Genomic DNA, 16,070 nt, shown 5'->3' on the forward strand with positions numbered 1-16,070 from the left:
ACATTTGAATTTATAGCAGCTGAAAGTTACAGCAACCATGAAACAACAGATTGTTGTGAAAACCTGTGGGGTTCACTAATGTTTGCAGAAAGGAAACTCTGACGTCCTTACCCAATCTAACCCCAGACACACCAACCTTGTTTCAGGAGTGTTACCACACTCCATGAAGAGACGTTTATAAAAACATTTCTAACTACAGCTAGAAATATGCACAAACACACAGACACACATGCATGCATATTTCAATATCCATTTAGAATCATAACAGAACCATTTTAATTTAGCAAAGATTGCTTTGAGTTGCCTATTCTGCTAGTTCAAAGCCTCAACAATAGAAGACAGATGAATTCCTAAGGACAGATGGTATCAGTTCCAAAGAGTTGAGCGATCAGGGGAGATTAGAGGTGAACTGAAGAGAGAATCAAGAAACCTTTGAGGAGTAGCTGTGGACTGGGAGCATGCAAATGTGATAGAAATAAAGTTTGCATTTGTATTGCATCTTTCAAAGCCTCGAATGGATCCAATTGATGAAGTATTTTGAAGGTGCAATCAATGCAGGAAATGCAGCAGGTAACCTGTATACACCTAACTCCCACAAGTACCAGTAATGCAGTGACCAACCTGTTTCTGATGTAGGTTGAAGTGTAAATGCAAGATAGACTGTTTCTCTGACATAGATAGATAGATACTTTATTAATTCCAAAGGAAATTACAGTGTCACAGTAGCATTGCAAGTGCACAGATATACAAATACTAGAAGTAAGAAAGAATAAAAAAAAAAGTTACCAAAAACAGTCTAATGGCAGGGGGTCATCATTTTTCTGACTATAGGTTGACTCATTATAGAGCCTAATGGCTAAGGGTAAGAATGACCTCATATAGCGCTCTTTGGAGCAGCACAGTTGTCTTAGTCTATTGCTCCTCTGTTCAGCCAAGGTGACATGCAGAAGGTGAGAAACATTGTCCACAATTGCCAGGATTTTCTGTAGGATCCTTTGTTCTACCGTAGGGTTCTTTGTTCTCCCACAGTTTCCAGTATGTCCAGTTTGACTCCTATAACAGACACAGCCTTTCTAATCAGTTTATTGAGCTGTTTGCATCACCCCTGTTGATGACATTGCCCCAGCACACCACCACATAGAAAATTGTACTGGCAACAACAGACTGGCAGAACATGTGAAGGAGAGCCCCGCTTACTGCAAAGGACCTCAGTCTCCTCAGGAAACAGAAGTGCCTCTGCCCCTTCTTGTACACGGCCTGGGTGTTGATGCTCCACTCAAGTCTGTCATCTAGGTGCACTCCCAGGTACTTGTAGGTCCTCACCACATCCATGTCCTCAACCATATTCTCTACCTAAAAATTATCTCACATTTCCCATGGCATGAAATTAAATAAATTCATATCTAGATCTGAGAAATATGAGTCAATTATGCTAACTAGTTACATTTCTAAATTTTAAGCAATTTCCAGGATAATGACAGGATCTGTAATTTTCTTGGTATTGCTGGAGCACATTACATTAACATCTACATCCTAGACACTTGTATCATAGATAAAATATTAACTTTATTTGTTACATGTACAACAAAACATCGAAAAATAGAGCAAAATGCATTGATTGATCTGTAAGAGGGGAGGGAGGCAGAATAAAGGAAATTATAAGCCAGTTAGCCTGACTTTAGTGGCTGGGCAAATGCTGGAGACCATTATTAAGGATGTAGTTTCGGGGTTCTTGGAGGCATGTGATAAAATAGACCAAAGTCAGCATTATTTCCTTAAGGGGAAATCTAGACGGACAAATTTGTTGCAAACAACAGAAATTCTGCAGATGCTGGAAATTCAAGCAACACACATCAAAGTTGCTGGTGAACGCAGCAGGCCAGGCAGCATCTCTAGGAAGAGGTGCAGTCGACGTTTCAGGCCGAGACCCTTCGTCAGGACTAACTGAAGGAAGAGTGAGTAAGGGATTTGAAAGTTGGAGGGGGAGGGGGAGATACAAAATGATAGGAGAAGACAGGAGGGGGAGGAATAGAGCCAAGAGCTGGACAGGTGATAGGCAAAAGGGGATACGAGAGGATCATGGGACAGGAGGTCCGGGAAGAAAGACAAGGGGGGGGGGGGACCCAGAGGATGGGCAAGAGGTATATTCAGAGGGACAGGGGGAGAAAAAAGAGAGTGAGAGAAAGAATGTGTGCATAACAATAAGTAACAGATGGGGTACGAGGGGGAGGCGGGGCCTTAGCGGAAGTTAGAGAAGTCGATGTTCATGCCATCAGGTTGGAGGCTACCCAGACGGAATATAAGGTGTTGTTCCTCCAACCTGAGTGTGGCTTCATTTTTACAGTAGAGGAGGCCGTGGACAGACACGTCAGAATGGGAATGGGATGTGGAATAACGCCATCCCCTTCTCGCAATTCCTCCGTCTCCGCCGCATCTGCTCTCAGGATGAGGCTTTTCATTCTAGGACGAGGGAGATGTCTTCCTTTTTTAAAGAAAGGAGCTTCCCTTCCTCCACTATCAACTCTGCTCTTAAACGCATCTCCCCCATTTCACGTACATCTGCTCTCACTCCATCCTCCCGCCACCCCACTAGGAATAGGGTTCCCCTGGTCCTCACCTACCACCCCACCATCCTCCGGGTCCAACATATTATTCTCCGTAACTTCCACCACCTCCAACGGGATCCTACCACTAAGCACATCTTTCCTTCCCCCCCTCTCTCTGCATTCCGCAGGGATCGCTCCCTACACAACTCCCTTGTCCATTCATCCCCCCCATCCCTCCCCACTGATATCCCTCCTGGCACTTATCCGTGTAAGCGGAACAAGTGCTACACATGCCCTTACACTTCCTCCCTTACCACCATTCAGGGCCCCAAACAGTCCTTCCAGGTGAGGCAACACTTCACCTGTGGGTCGACTGGGGTGATATACTGCGTCCGGTGCTCCCGATGTGGCCTTTTATATATTGGTGAGACCGACGCAGACTGGGAGACCGCTTTGCTGAACATCTACGCTCTGTCCGCCAGAGAAAGCAGGATCTCCCAGTGGCCACACATTTTGATTCCACATCCCATTCCCATTCTGACGTGTCTGTCCACGGCCTCCTCTACTGTGGAGATGAAGCCACACTCAGGTTGGAGGAACAACACCTTATATTCCGCCTGGGTAGCCTCCAACCTGATGGCATGAACATCGACTTCTCTAACTTCCGCTAAGGCCCCGCCTCCCCCTCGTACCCCATCTGTTACTTATTTTCATGCACACATTCTTTCTCTCACTCTCTTTTTTCTCCCTCTGTCCCTCTGAATATACTTCGTGCCCATCCTCCGGGTCCCCCCCCCCGCCCCATCCTTGTCTTTCTTCCCAGACCTCCTGTCCCATGATCCTCTCGTATCCCCTTTTGCCTATCACCTGTCCAGCTCTTGGCTCCATCCCTCCCCCTCCTGTCTTCTCCTATCATTTTGGATCTCCCCCTCCCCCTCCAACTTTCAAATCCCTTACTCACTCTTCCTTCAGTTAGTCCTGACGAAGGGTCTCGGCTTGAAACATCGACTGCACCTCTTCCCACAGATGCTGCTTGGCCTGCTGCGTTCACCAGCAACTTTGATGTGTGTTGTTAGTCAAATTTGTTGGAATTCTTTGAGGAAATAAGAAGGATAGACAAAGAGATTCAGTGAATGTTGTGTACTTGGATTTTCAAAAGACCTTTGACAAGGTGCCATACATGAGGCTGCCTAGCAAGCTAAGAGCTCCTTGTATTACAGGAAAGATACCAGCATGGATGGAAGATTGGCTGACTGGCAGGAGGCAAAGAGTGGGAATAAAGGAGGCCTTTCTGATTGTCTGCTGGCGACTAGTAGTGTTCCACAAGGGGTCAGTGTTGGTACCACTTCATTTCACACTATATTGCAATGATTTGGATGATGGAACTGATGGCTTTGTAGCCAAGTTTGCGGACGATACGAAGTTAGGTGGAGATGCAGGTAGTGCTGAGGAATCAGGGAGTCTGCAGAAGGATTTGGACAGACTGGAAGAATGGACAAAGAAATGGCAGATGGAATATCATGTTGGGAACTGCCTGGTCATGCACTTTGGAAAGAATAAAGGCACAGACTATTTTCTAAACGGGGGAAAAAAGTTCAAAAATCTGAGGCGCAAATGGACTTGGAAGCACTCATAAAGGATTCTCTAAAGGTTAATTTGCAGGCTGATCCGGTAGTAAAGAAGGCAAATGAAATTTTAGCATTCACTTCCACAGGACTAGAATATTAAAACAAGGATGTCATTTTTTTTCTTCTGAAGCTCCTCACCCCTACTACAGATTATTAGAGTCCTCTGTCCTGCACCAGTATTTCAGGTTTTCCCAGGTGAAGCCCATCGTTATGGTGTGTCCTTCTTCTCTCAGGGATGAGGCCTTTGGAGCTTCTGTAGGCACTTCTGTAGCACTAGGGATGGGGTTGCTATCCCAATGCCCACAAGGATGTAAACGCTGAGGCTTCATAAGGCATTGGTCAGACCACACTTGGAATACTGTGAGCAGTTTTGGGATCATTATTCAAGAAAAGAAGTGCTGACATTGGAGAGGGACAAGAGGACGTTCACAAGAATGATTCTGGGAATGAAAAGGTTAATGCGTGAGGAGTGTTTGATGACTCTGGGCCTGTACTTGCCAGAGCTTAGAAGAATAGGGGGATGGGAATCTCACTGAAACCTATTGAATATTGAACAGAGTAGATGTGAGAGGCTGTTTCCTATAGTGTGTGAGTCTAGGACCAGAGGGCATAGCCTCAGAATAGAGGGACATCCATTTAGAATTTCTCTAGCCAGAGGGTAGTAGAATTCATTGTCACAGACAGTTGTGGAGGCTAAGTCATTGGTATATTTAAAGTGGAGGTTGATAGGTTCTTGATTAGTCAGGGCATCACAAGTTATGTGGAGAAAGCAAGAGCTGAGAGGGATAATAAATCAGCCATGATGGAATAGCAGAGCAGACTCTCAGCTATGTGGAGTACTTCCATGATGGAATAGCAGAGCAGACTCTCAGCTATGTGGAGTACTTTGCCATGTATTCAACATGAGCCTAAGGCTCCAGAAGGTTCCTGTACTGTGAAAGACGTCCTGCCTCGTCCCTGTGCCGAAGACGCCACACCCCAGCGGCCTCAATGACTACAGACCGGTGGCATTGACTTCCCACATCATGAAGACCCTGGAGAGACTTGTTCTGGAGCTGCTCCGGCTTATGGTCAGGCCACACTTAGATCCCCTCCAGTTCGCCTACCAGCCCCAACTAGGAGTTGAGGATGCCATCGTCTACCTGCTGAACCGTGTCTATGCCCAGCTGGATAAGCCAGCGAGCACTGTGAGGGTCATGTTTTTTGACTTCTCCAGTGAGTTCAACACCATCCGCCCTGCTCTGCTGGGGGAGCAGCTGACAACGATGCAGGTGGATGCTTCCCTGGTATCATGGATTCTTGATTACCTGACTGGCAGACCACAGTACGTGTGCTTGCAACACTGTGTGTCCGACAGAGTGATCAGCAGCACTGGGGCTCCACAGGGGACTGTCTTGTCTCCCTTCCTCTTCACCATTTACACCTCGGACATCAACTACTGCACAGAGTCTTGTCATCTTCAGAAGTTTTCGGATGACTCTGCCATAGTTGGATGCATCAGCAAGGGAGATGAGGTTGAGTACAGGGCTACGGTAGGAAACTTTGTCACATGGTGTGAGCAGAATTATCTGCAGCTTAATGTGAAAAAGACTAAGGAGCTGGTGGTAGACCTGAGGAGAGCTAAGGTACCAGTGACCCCTGTTTCCATCCAGGGGGTCAGTGTGAACATGGTGGAGGATTACAAATACCTGGGGATACAAATTGACAATAAACTGGACTGGTCTAAGAACACTGAGGCTGTCTACAAGAAGGGTCAGAGCCGTCTCTATTTCCTGAGGAGACTGAGGTCCTTTAACATCTGCCGGACGATGCTGAGGATGTTCTACGAGTCTGTGGTGGCCAGTGCTATCATGTTTGCTGTTGTGTGCTGGGGCAGCACGCTGAGGGTAGCAGACACCAACAGAATCAACAAACTCATTCGTAAGGCCAGTGATGTTGTGGGGATGGAACTGGACTCTCTCACGGTGGTGTCTGAAAAGAGGATGCTGTCTAAGTTGCATGCCATCTTGGTCAATGTCTCCCATCCACTACATAATGTACTGGGTGGGCACAGGAGTATATTCAGCCAGAGACTCATTCCACCGAGATGCAGCACAGATTCATTCCTGCCTGTGGCCATCAAACTTTACAACTCCTCCCTTGGAGGGTCAGACACCCTGAGCCGATAGGCTGGTCCTGGACTTATTTCATAATTTACTGGCACAAACCAGTGATAACATAGCATGCCCACAACTTACTAACTGTTACTAACCCATATGCCTTTGGATTGTGGGAGGAAAACAGAGCACCCAGAGGAACCCGTGGTTGCGGGGAGAATGTACAAGATCCTTGCGGACAGCAGTGGGAGTTGGTGGTGCAAAGCATTATGCTAACCGATATGCTACCGTGCCACCACAGGTTGTAGTTCGAACAAAATAGAATCCAAAGACTGACTCAATGCTCCTTGTTCCAGTCTTGAGGTGTCATTAAAACTTTATGCTGCATCATTAGCTGATACCAAGCTATTTCAGAGTCAGCTAGTCTGGCTCTATGAACAGGGCAAATAAATCAGAGCACCAATGACAATGTCCTTTCAGTGACACTTCAACAAACAAGTCAGCTTAACATCCAGACCTGACATAGAAACATTGAAAATAGGTGCAGGGTAGGCCATTTGGCCCTTCGAACCTGCACCGCCATTCAGTACAATCATGGCTGATCATCCAACTCAGAACCCTATACCTGTCTTCTCTCCATACCCCCGATCCCTTTAGCCACAAGGGCCTTATCTAACTCCCTCTTAAATATAGCCAATGAACTGGCCTGAACTGTTTCCTATGGCAGAGAACTCCACAGATTCACCACTCTCTGTGTGAAGAAGGTTTTCCTCATCTCGGTCCTAAAAGGCTTCCCCTTTATCCTCAAACTATGACCCCTCGTTCTGGACTTCCCCAACATTGGGAACAATCTTCCTGCATCTAGCCTGTCCAATCCCTTTTGAATTTTATACATTTCAATCAGATCCCCCCTCAATCTTTGAAAATTCCAAAGAGTATAAGCCTAGTCGATCCAGTCTTTCATCATATGAAAGTCCTGCCATCCCAGGAATCAATCTGGTGAACCTTCTTTGTATCCCCTCTATGGCAAGAACGTCTTTCCTCAGATTAGGGGACCAAAACTGCACACAATACTCCAGGTGTGGTCTCACCAAGGCCTTGTACAACTGCAGTAGTACCTCCCTGCCCCTGTACTCGAATCCTCTTGCTATGAAGATCCTCTTGCATTCGCCTTTTTCACCACCTGCTGTACCTGCATGCCCACTTTCAATGACTGGTGTATAATGACACCCAGGTCTTGTTGCACCTCCCCTTTTCCTAATCAGCCACGATTCAGATAATAATCTGTTTTCCTGTTCTTGCCACCAAAGTGGATAACCTCACATTTATCCACATCAAATTGCATCTGCCATGAATTTGCCCACTCACCTAACCTATCCAAGTCACCCTGCATCCTCTTAGCATCCTCCTCACAGCTAACACTGCCACCCAGCTTTGTGTCATCCGCAAGCTTGAAGATGCAGCATTCAATTCCCTTGTCTAAGTCATTAATATATAATGTAAACAACTGGGGTCCCAGCACTGAGCCTTGCGGTACCCCATTAGTCACTGCCTGCCATTCTGAAAAGGTCCTGTTTATTCCCACTCTTTGCTTCCTGTCTGCCAACCAATTCTTTATCCACATCAATACCATGTGCTTTAAGTTTGCACACCAATCTCCTGTGTGGGACCTTGTCAAGAGCCTTTTGAAAATCCAAATATACCACATCCACTGGTTCTCCCCTATCCACTCTACTAGTTACATCCTCAAAAAATTCTATGAGATTCATCAGACATGATTTTCCTTTCTCAAATCCAAGCTGACTTTGTCCAATGATTTCACCGCTTTCCAAATGTGCTGTTATCACATCTTTGATAACTGACTCTAGCATTTTCCCCACCACCGATGTCAGGCTTATCGGTCTATAATTCCCCGGTTTCTCTCTCCCTCCTTTTTTAAAAAGCGGGGTTACATTAGCCACCCTCAAATCCTCAGGAACTAATCCAGAATCTAAAGAGTTTTGAAAAATTATCACTAATGCATCCCTATTTCTTGGGCTACTTCCTTAAGCACTCTGGGATGCAGACCATCTGGCCCTGGGGATTTATCTGCCTTCATCCCTTCAATTTACCTAACACCACTTCCCTACTAATTTCCCTCAGTTCCTCCATCTCACAAGACCCCTGGTCCCCTATTTCTAGAATATTATTTATGTCCTCCTTAGTGAAGACAGAACCAAAGTAGTTATTCAATTGGTCTGCCATGTCCTTGTTCCCCATGATCAATTCACCTGTTTCTGACTGTAAGGGACCTACATTTGTCTTAACCAATCTTTTTCTTTTCACATATCTATAAAAGCTTTTACTATCAGTTTTTATGTTCCCTGCCAGCTTTCTCTCAAAATCTTTTTTCCCTTTCCTAATTAAGCCCTTTGTCCTCCTCTGCTGGATTCTGAATTTCTCCCAGTCCTCAGGTGTGCCGCTTTTTCTGGCTAATTTGTATGTTTCTTCTTTGGAATTGATACTATCCCTAATTTCCCTTGTCAGCCACGGATGCACTACCTTTCCTGGTTTATTCTTTTGCCAAACTGGGATAAACAATTGTTGTAGTTCATCCATGCGATCTTTAAATGCTTGCCATTGCATATCCACCGTCAACCTTTTAAGTATCATTTGCCAGTCTATCTTAGCTAATTCACATCTCATACCTTCAAAGTTACCCTTCTTTAAGTTCAGAACCCTTGTTTCTGAATTAACTATATCACTCTCCATCTTAATGAAGAATTCCACCGAATTATGATCACTCTTACCCAAGGGGCCTTGCACGACAAGATTGCTAACTAACCCTTCCTCATTGCCAGTGACACAAAGCTGGTCCAGAATGGCCTGCTCTCTAGTTGGTTCCTCGACACGTTGGTTCAGAAAACTATCCTGCATACATTCCAAGAAATCCTCTTCCTCAGCACCCTTACCAATTTGGTTCACCCAATCTATATATAGATTGAAGTCACCCATTATAACTGCTGTTCCTTTATTGCACGCATTTCTAATTTCCTGTTTAATGCCATCCCCAACCTCACTACTACTGTTAGGTAGCCTGTACGCAACTCCCACCAGCGTTTTCTGCCCCTTAGTGTTATGCAGCTCTACCCATATTGATTCCACATCCTCCCGGCTAATGTCCTTCCTTTCTATTGCGTTAATCTCCTCTCTAACTAGCAATGCCACCCATCTCCTTTTCTTTCATGTCTATCCCTCCTGAATATTGAATATCCCTGAATGTTGAGCTCCTATCCTTGGTCACCCTGGAGCCATGTCTCTGTGATCCCAACTATATCATATTCATTAATAACTACTTGCACTTCAATTCATCCACCTTGTTACGAATGCTCCTTGCATTGACACACAAAGCCTTCAGGCTTGCTTTTACAACACTCTTAGCCTTTATACAATTATGTTGAAAAGTGGCCCTTTTTGATTTTTGCCCTGGGTTTGCCAGCCTGCCACTTTTACTTTTCACATTACTACTTTTTGCTTCTACCCTCATTTTACACCCCTCTGTCTCTCTGCACTTGTTCCCATCCCCCTGCCACATTAGTTTAAATTCTCCTGAACAACAGTAGCAAACGCTCCCCCTAGGACATTGGTTCCAGTCCAGCCCAGGTGCAGACCGTCCTATTTGTACCGGTCCCACCTCCTCCAGAACTGGTTCCAATGCCCCAGAAATTTGAATCTCTCCCCCTTGCACCATTTTTCAAGCCACGTATTCATCTGAAATATCCTCTTATTTCTACTCTGACTAGCACGTGGCACTGGTAGTAATGCAGAGATTATTACCTTTGTGGTCCTACTGTTTAGTTTATCTCCTAACTCCCTAAGTTCACCTTGTAGGACCTCATCCCGTTTTTTACCTATATCGTTGGTACCTGTGTGCACCACGACCACTGGCTGTTCACCCTCCCGCTCCAGAACGTCCTGCAGCTAACTTTCAAGACATAATATATACAGTGACTTGAAAAAGTATTCAGCCCCCACAACTGTTTTCACAGTTTACTGTCTAAATTTCTAAACTTAAAATATATTGAAGTAGGATTTTTGAGCTACTCTACAAAACATTGTGCATCATGTCAAATCAAAAGAAAAATTCCAAAACCTGTCAACAATTTACTAAAAATTAAAAATCAAAATTGAGGCTGAGAAAGTATTCATCCCATTTGTAATTTCTACGCTAACTTTCCTCAGGTGCAATATACTACTCACCCAATTAGTTGATGTAGAAAATTGGAGGATTACCTGCTTTCAACGAATTCATAAGAACAGTGTAAATACCCGCTCTCTCTGTATGGTCCAAGAGTATGGTAGATCTTCAGCAGACCAAACCAACATGCATTCCAAAAAAATGCAGACAAAAAAGCATTCAAGACACGTCAGCGAAATGATAATAGAGAAGCACAAATCTGGTGGAAGGGTACGAGACTATCTCAAAGGCAGTGAAAGGCAGAGCTCAGTGCAGTCAATTGTGAAAAAGTAGAAACAATATGAAACCACTGTCACACTGCCTAGGTCAGGCCGCCCCTCTAAACTTAGTCACTGGAGAATAATGGCACTTGTAAGAGAGGCTACTTTGATGCCAACATTCACACTGAGTGAGCTGCTGAAGTCAGTAGCTCCAACTGGAGTTGAGGTTCATGGCTCTACAATCTCTAAGGCCTTGCATAGAAAGGGTATTTATAGAAGAGTGGCAAGGAAGAACCCTAATAAAAAAAAATGCATATCCTTTCCTGTAAAGACTTTGCAAAGCGTCACTTAGAAGATACTGTAAGGTGGAAGAAGGTCTTGTGGTTGGAAGAGACAGAGTGGAACTTTTTGGCCTCAACATTTAGCAGTACGAGTGGCATAAATCTAATATACTGCACATCAGCCAGGTAACACCATCCCTACTGTAAAATGTGTAAAATCATGCTGTAGGGATGCTTATCAGCAGCAGGGACTGGAAATCTGGCCAGAACTGACTGGAAGACGAATGCTGCTAAATACAGAGAGATCTTGCATAAAAATTTGCTAGCCTCTGCCACTGGGGAGGAAGTTAGTCTTTCACTAGACAACAACACAAAGCACAATGCGAGAGCAATCAACCAAGGAGTGGCTTCAAGTGAAGAAAATTGATGTTGTTGAGTTGCCCAGTCAGAGTACTGACCGTATCCGATCAAAATCTTTGGCAAGACCTCACTGTTGCTCCCAAACTAACCTGGCACAGTTTAAGCAATTTAACTAGGAGGAATGGGTAAACCTTGCTCCATCATGTTGCACAAAGGTTATTACTGGCTGTAATAGCTGCGAGAGGTGTTTCAACTAAGTACTGAGCAAAGGGGAGTGAATACTTTTGAACTGCTGACATTTCAGGTTTTGAATTTTTAGTTTTTCATGCTTTACAATTTCCCTGCTTTTTGGGCTCTACTGTGAAAAAAGGAGCATATGATTCACAAATAAAAATTCTCAGTTAAATTGGTCAAAAATTACTTGTAGTACTCATTTATCTGAACAAAGAGTTGGGGGACTGAATACTTTTACAAGGCACTGTACTTTCTCTAAGTGTACGATTCTATAAAGTAAAACAAGGAAACATTTGCAACAACGGCACATTCTCTACGAGTTTTTTCATTTCTTCCACTGTTAAATAGAGGACCAAGTGTACAAACATACCATGGTTGATGAAGGATGCGGGCCCTAGCCAGAGCTGAGCACATTTCTTTCTGGTCGAGTACATCACACTGAAGTCATTCTCTCCAGGACGCAGGAGGGACTCATCCTCTTCGGAAAGCTCTGCCAAGCAGCCAACAAGCAGTTCAATCTTATCATTCTCTTTCCTTTTGAACAGGAACAAAAGTGCCAATTAAACAGGAGAAAAGCACTCACTGTTTGCAAAATGAAGACAACAAGTCTGCACACTTTGTTATGTTAGGTCATCCCAGTCAAGGACACAGCAGTGATGTTCTGCCAAACTAATTAAGCTAATGACACCTAATCCCTTCTGTCTGCACAGAGAACATTACAGCACAGTACAAGCCCTTTTAAACCTACTCTAAGACTTTTGAAACCCACTCTAACCCTTCCCTCCTACATAGACCTCCGCTTATCTTTCATCCATGTGCCTGTCGAAACATCTCTTAAATGTCCCTAATGTATCTACCTCTACCAACAACCCAGCAGTGCTGGTCCATGTCCCTCTATTCCCTCCTTAAACACTTCTTAAATACTTCTATCATACATGCTTCCACTACCACCCTGGCAGCACATTCCAGGCATCCACCACTGTCCGCGCAAAAAAAAAACTTACTCCTTTAAGCTTAGCCTCACTCATCTTAAATGCATTTCCTTTAGTATTCGAATTTCGGCCCTGGAGAAAAAAGGTACCACCTACTTATTCTATCTACTGTATACCTCTCACAGTTTTATAAAATTCCATCTGTTAGAAATGTTAACAATAATCAATTGTACAGTACAAAATGGGCCCTTCAGCCCTTCATGTCAATGTTATCCTTCTTCCTCCTGACTACATTAATACTGCATACATTCAGTGGCCACCTGTTTGTTAATGTAAATATCAAATCAGCCGATCATGTGACAGCAGCTCAATGCATAAAAGTATGCAGACGTAGTCAAGAGCTTCAATTGTTGTTCAGAACAAACATCAGAATGGGGAAGAAATGTGATCTTAGTGACCATAGATTGATTGTTGGTGTCACAATAGTTGGTTTGAGTATCTCAAAAACTGCTGCTCTCCTGGGATTTTCACAGTACAGTCTCTATAGTGCAAAAAGCAAAACAAAAGCAACCAGCGAGCAGCAGTCCTGTGGGCGAAAATGCCTTGCAATTGAGAGAATGGCCTTGTCACAGGAGAATGGCCAGATTAGTTCAAACTGACAGGAGGATGACAATACCTCAAGAACCTCACGTTACAACACTGGTGTGCAGAGGACCATTTCCAAACACACAACATGTCAAACCTTGAAGAAGATGGGCTACTGCAGCAGAAGACCACAAACATACATTCAGTGACCACCTTATTAGGTACAGAAGGTAACTAATGCAGTGGTCACTGAGTGTATTTGCACACATTAGGTTCATAACCTTCTATGCATTGCCTACTTTAAGTGCTTGTCCAAAACAAAGTGGTTATATTTCTTTTTACCACCTCCTCCGACGAGTTCCAAATATCAAGCACTCCGTGTTTAAAAAAAATTAACCCTCAAATTTCTTTTAAAACTCTTTCCTCTCAACTTGAATTTATGCCTCCCTACTTTTTGATACAGAAACCGGCATAAGCACCGGCCTGATGGGCCACAAGGCTCAGGTCAGACTTTAGCTTCAACTTTTTGATAACCGTCACGCTTTCTGATTCAGACTCTGAAACCCATCTATGCCTCTCATGGTAGCATAGCAGCTACTGCATCGCTTTACAACGCCACTGACCAGGGTTCAATTCCTGCCGCTGTCTGTAAGAAAGTTGAATTACCTTGAATACAGACAAGTGTGAGGTATTGCATATTGGAAGGTCAAACCAAGGTAGAACATACAGGGTTAAAGGTAAGGCACTGAGGAGTGCAGTGGAACAGAGGGATCTGGGAATACAGATACAAAATTCCCTAAAAGTGGCGTCACAAGTAGATAGGGTCGTAAAGAGAGCTTTTGGTACATTGGCCTTTATTAATCAAAGTATTGAGTATAACAGCTGGAATGTTATGATGAGGTTGTATACGGCATTGGTGAGGCCGAATCTGGAGTATTGTGTTCAGTTTTGGTCACCAAATTACAGGAAGGATATAAGTAAGGTTGAAAGAGTGCAGAGAAGGTTTACAAGGATGTTGCCGGGACTTGAGAAACTCAGTTACAGAGAAAGGTTGAATAGGTTAGAACTTTATTCCCTGGATCGTAGAAGAGTGAGGGGAGATTTGATAGAGGTATATAAAATTATGATGGGTATAGATAGAGTGAATGCAAGCAGGCTTTTTCCACTGAGCAAGGGGAGAAAAAAACCAGAGGACATGGGTTAAGGGTGAGGGGGGAAAAGTTTAAAGGGAACATTAGGGGGGGCTTCTTCACACAGAGAGTGGTGGGAGTATGGAATGAGCTGCCAGATGAGGTGGTAAATGTGGGTTCTTTTTTAACATTTAAGAATAAATTGGACAGATACATGGATGGGAGGTGTATGGAGGGATATGGTCCGTGTGCAGGTCAGTGGGACTAGGCAGAAAATGGTTCAGCACAGCCAAGAAGGGCCAAAAGGCCTGTTTCTGTGCTGTAGTTTCTATGGTTTCTATGGTTTCTGCACTTTCCTTACTCTCCTGTTTTGGTCAATTTTCAGGATATAAACTAAATTTTCATAAGAGTGAACTTTTTCCTTTGAACAATTTGGTATCAATTAATACTAACCTTCCTTTTAAAATTGTAAGAAATCAATTTACTTATTTGGGTGTAACAATTACTAAGAATTATAAATATTTACTTAAAGCAAATTTTCTTACCTTACTGAATTATGTTCACAATTACATCTGTACACATGGGGGACGAGAGAGGACCCAAACTGTAAGCTCTGCGGTCATAAGGGGTCACTGGCTCATATACTGTCGGGGTGTAAAACAGCTCTAACTCAAGGATGGTATAGGTGGCGCCATGCTAAGGTGCTTCTCGCTCTTGCTGACACGCTAGAGCGGGAGAGGACGGCTGGCACAGATTTGAGGAAGGCCATCACCTTCATCAAAGAGGGAGCCAGGCCTTTTGTAACCAAACAACCAAAGCCCAATCTGCTGCTAACGGCCAGGTCCTGGGAGATGAAGGTCAATGTGGGAAGGAGGTTGCAGTTCCCGGATGTGGTGCACACAACCCTACGCCCGGACATTGTACTGTGCTCAACTGAAGACAAGAAAATAATTCTGGTTGAGCTGACTGGGAGGAGGGATGGGTAGAGGCCCACAAGAGAGAGGCCTTGAAGTACCAGCCCTTAGTGCAGGAGTGTAAAGACAAGGGATGGCAGGCATGGTTGTTCCCTGTGGAGATCGGCTGCAGAGGTTTCCCAGCCAAATCAGCATGGCGGTTGTTGTCAGGTCTGGGCCTGGATGAAAGGAGCGAAAAACAAGCAGCTCGTAGGATGGGGGAAGAGGCAGAACGAGCCTCTTGTTGGATTTGGAGTAGGCAACAGGAGGTAAGCTGGAAGCCAGGAGCAGATGGGCAGTGATTTGGCCACCACTGCTGGCCCACCAGCTGGAGAGTGTTGTGGTTGAGGGTCGAAACACTCGGTGAAGGTTGGGAACCACCTGATGACATCTGCTCTTGGCTGAAGGCAACGGTTACCTTATAAGGTAACTGGAGAATGCACCCTAACAGGTGTATGTAACAAGAAATGTAAAAAGGGCACTATCAAAATGGTTGCCCCTTTCATTATCGTCGATTGGCCGAATTAATTCTATTAAAATGAATATCTTGTCTAAATTTTTACACCTTTTACAGGCCTTACCCGTTTATATTCCTAAATCCTTTTTTGACTGTCTGGATTCTATCATATCTTCATATATATGGAAAAATAAACTTTCTCGACTAAATAAAGTTCATCTTCAAAAAGCTAAAAAGAATGGAGGTTTAGGTTTAGCAAATTTTAGGTTTTATTACTGGGGGGCAGTCAATATATGGAACCTCACGTTTTGATCTCACGGTAGGCACAGGACAAACTGTTGCAAGAAACATAAGGTTGTTACAGTAGGCGATATTAGTTGTCCAGATTTTGACTGGGACTCCCGTACAGTAAAAGGACTAGATGGGATAGT

General features: G+C 44.2%; 1 protein-coding gene across 2 annotated transcripts in view; it reads right to left on the minus strand.

Moving 5' to 3' along the window:
• LOC140205019 (histone-lysine N-methyltransferase KMT5C-like) overlaps positions 1-16,070 on the minus strand; it is a 45,118-nt gene that overhangs the window by 11,568 nt on the left and 17,480 nt on the right. For both annotated transcript variants that reach the window (XM_072272087.1, XM_072272089.1), the window contains one exon: positions 11,953-12,116. In XM_072272087.1, coding sequence (XP_072128188.1) covers positions 11,953-12,116 — 164 coding nt within the window. The remainder of the gene's footprint in view (positions 1-11,952; positions 12,117-16,070) is intronic.

Source organism: Mobula birostris, chromosome 11 (genome assembly GCF_030028105.1).
Source record: "Mobula birostris isolate sMobBir1 chromosome 11, sMobBir1.hap1, whole genome shotgun sequence".
NCBI lineage: Eukaryota > Metazoa > Chordata > Chondrichthyes > Myliobatiformes > Myliobatidae > Mobula > Mobula birostris.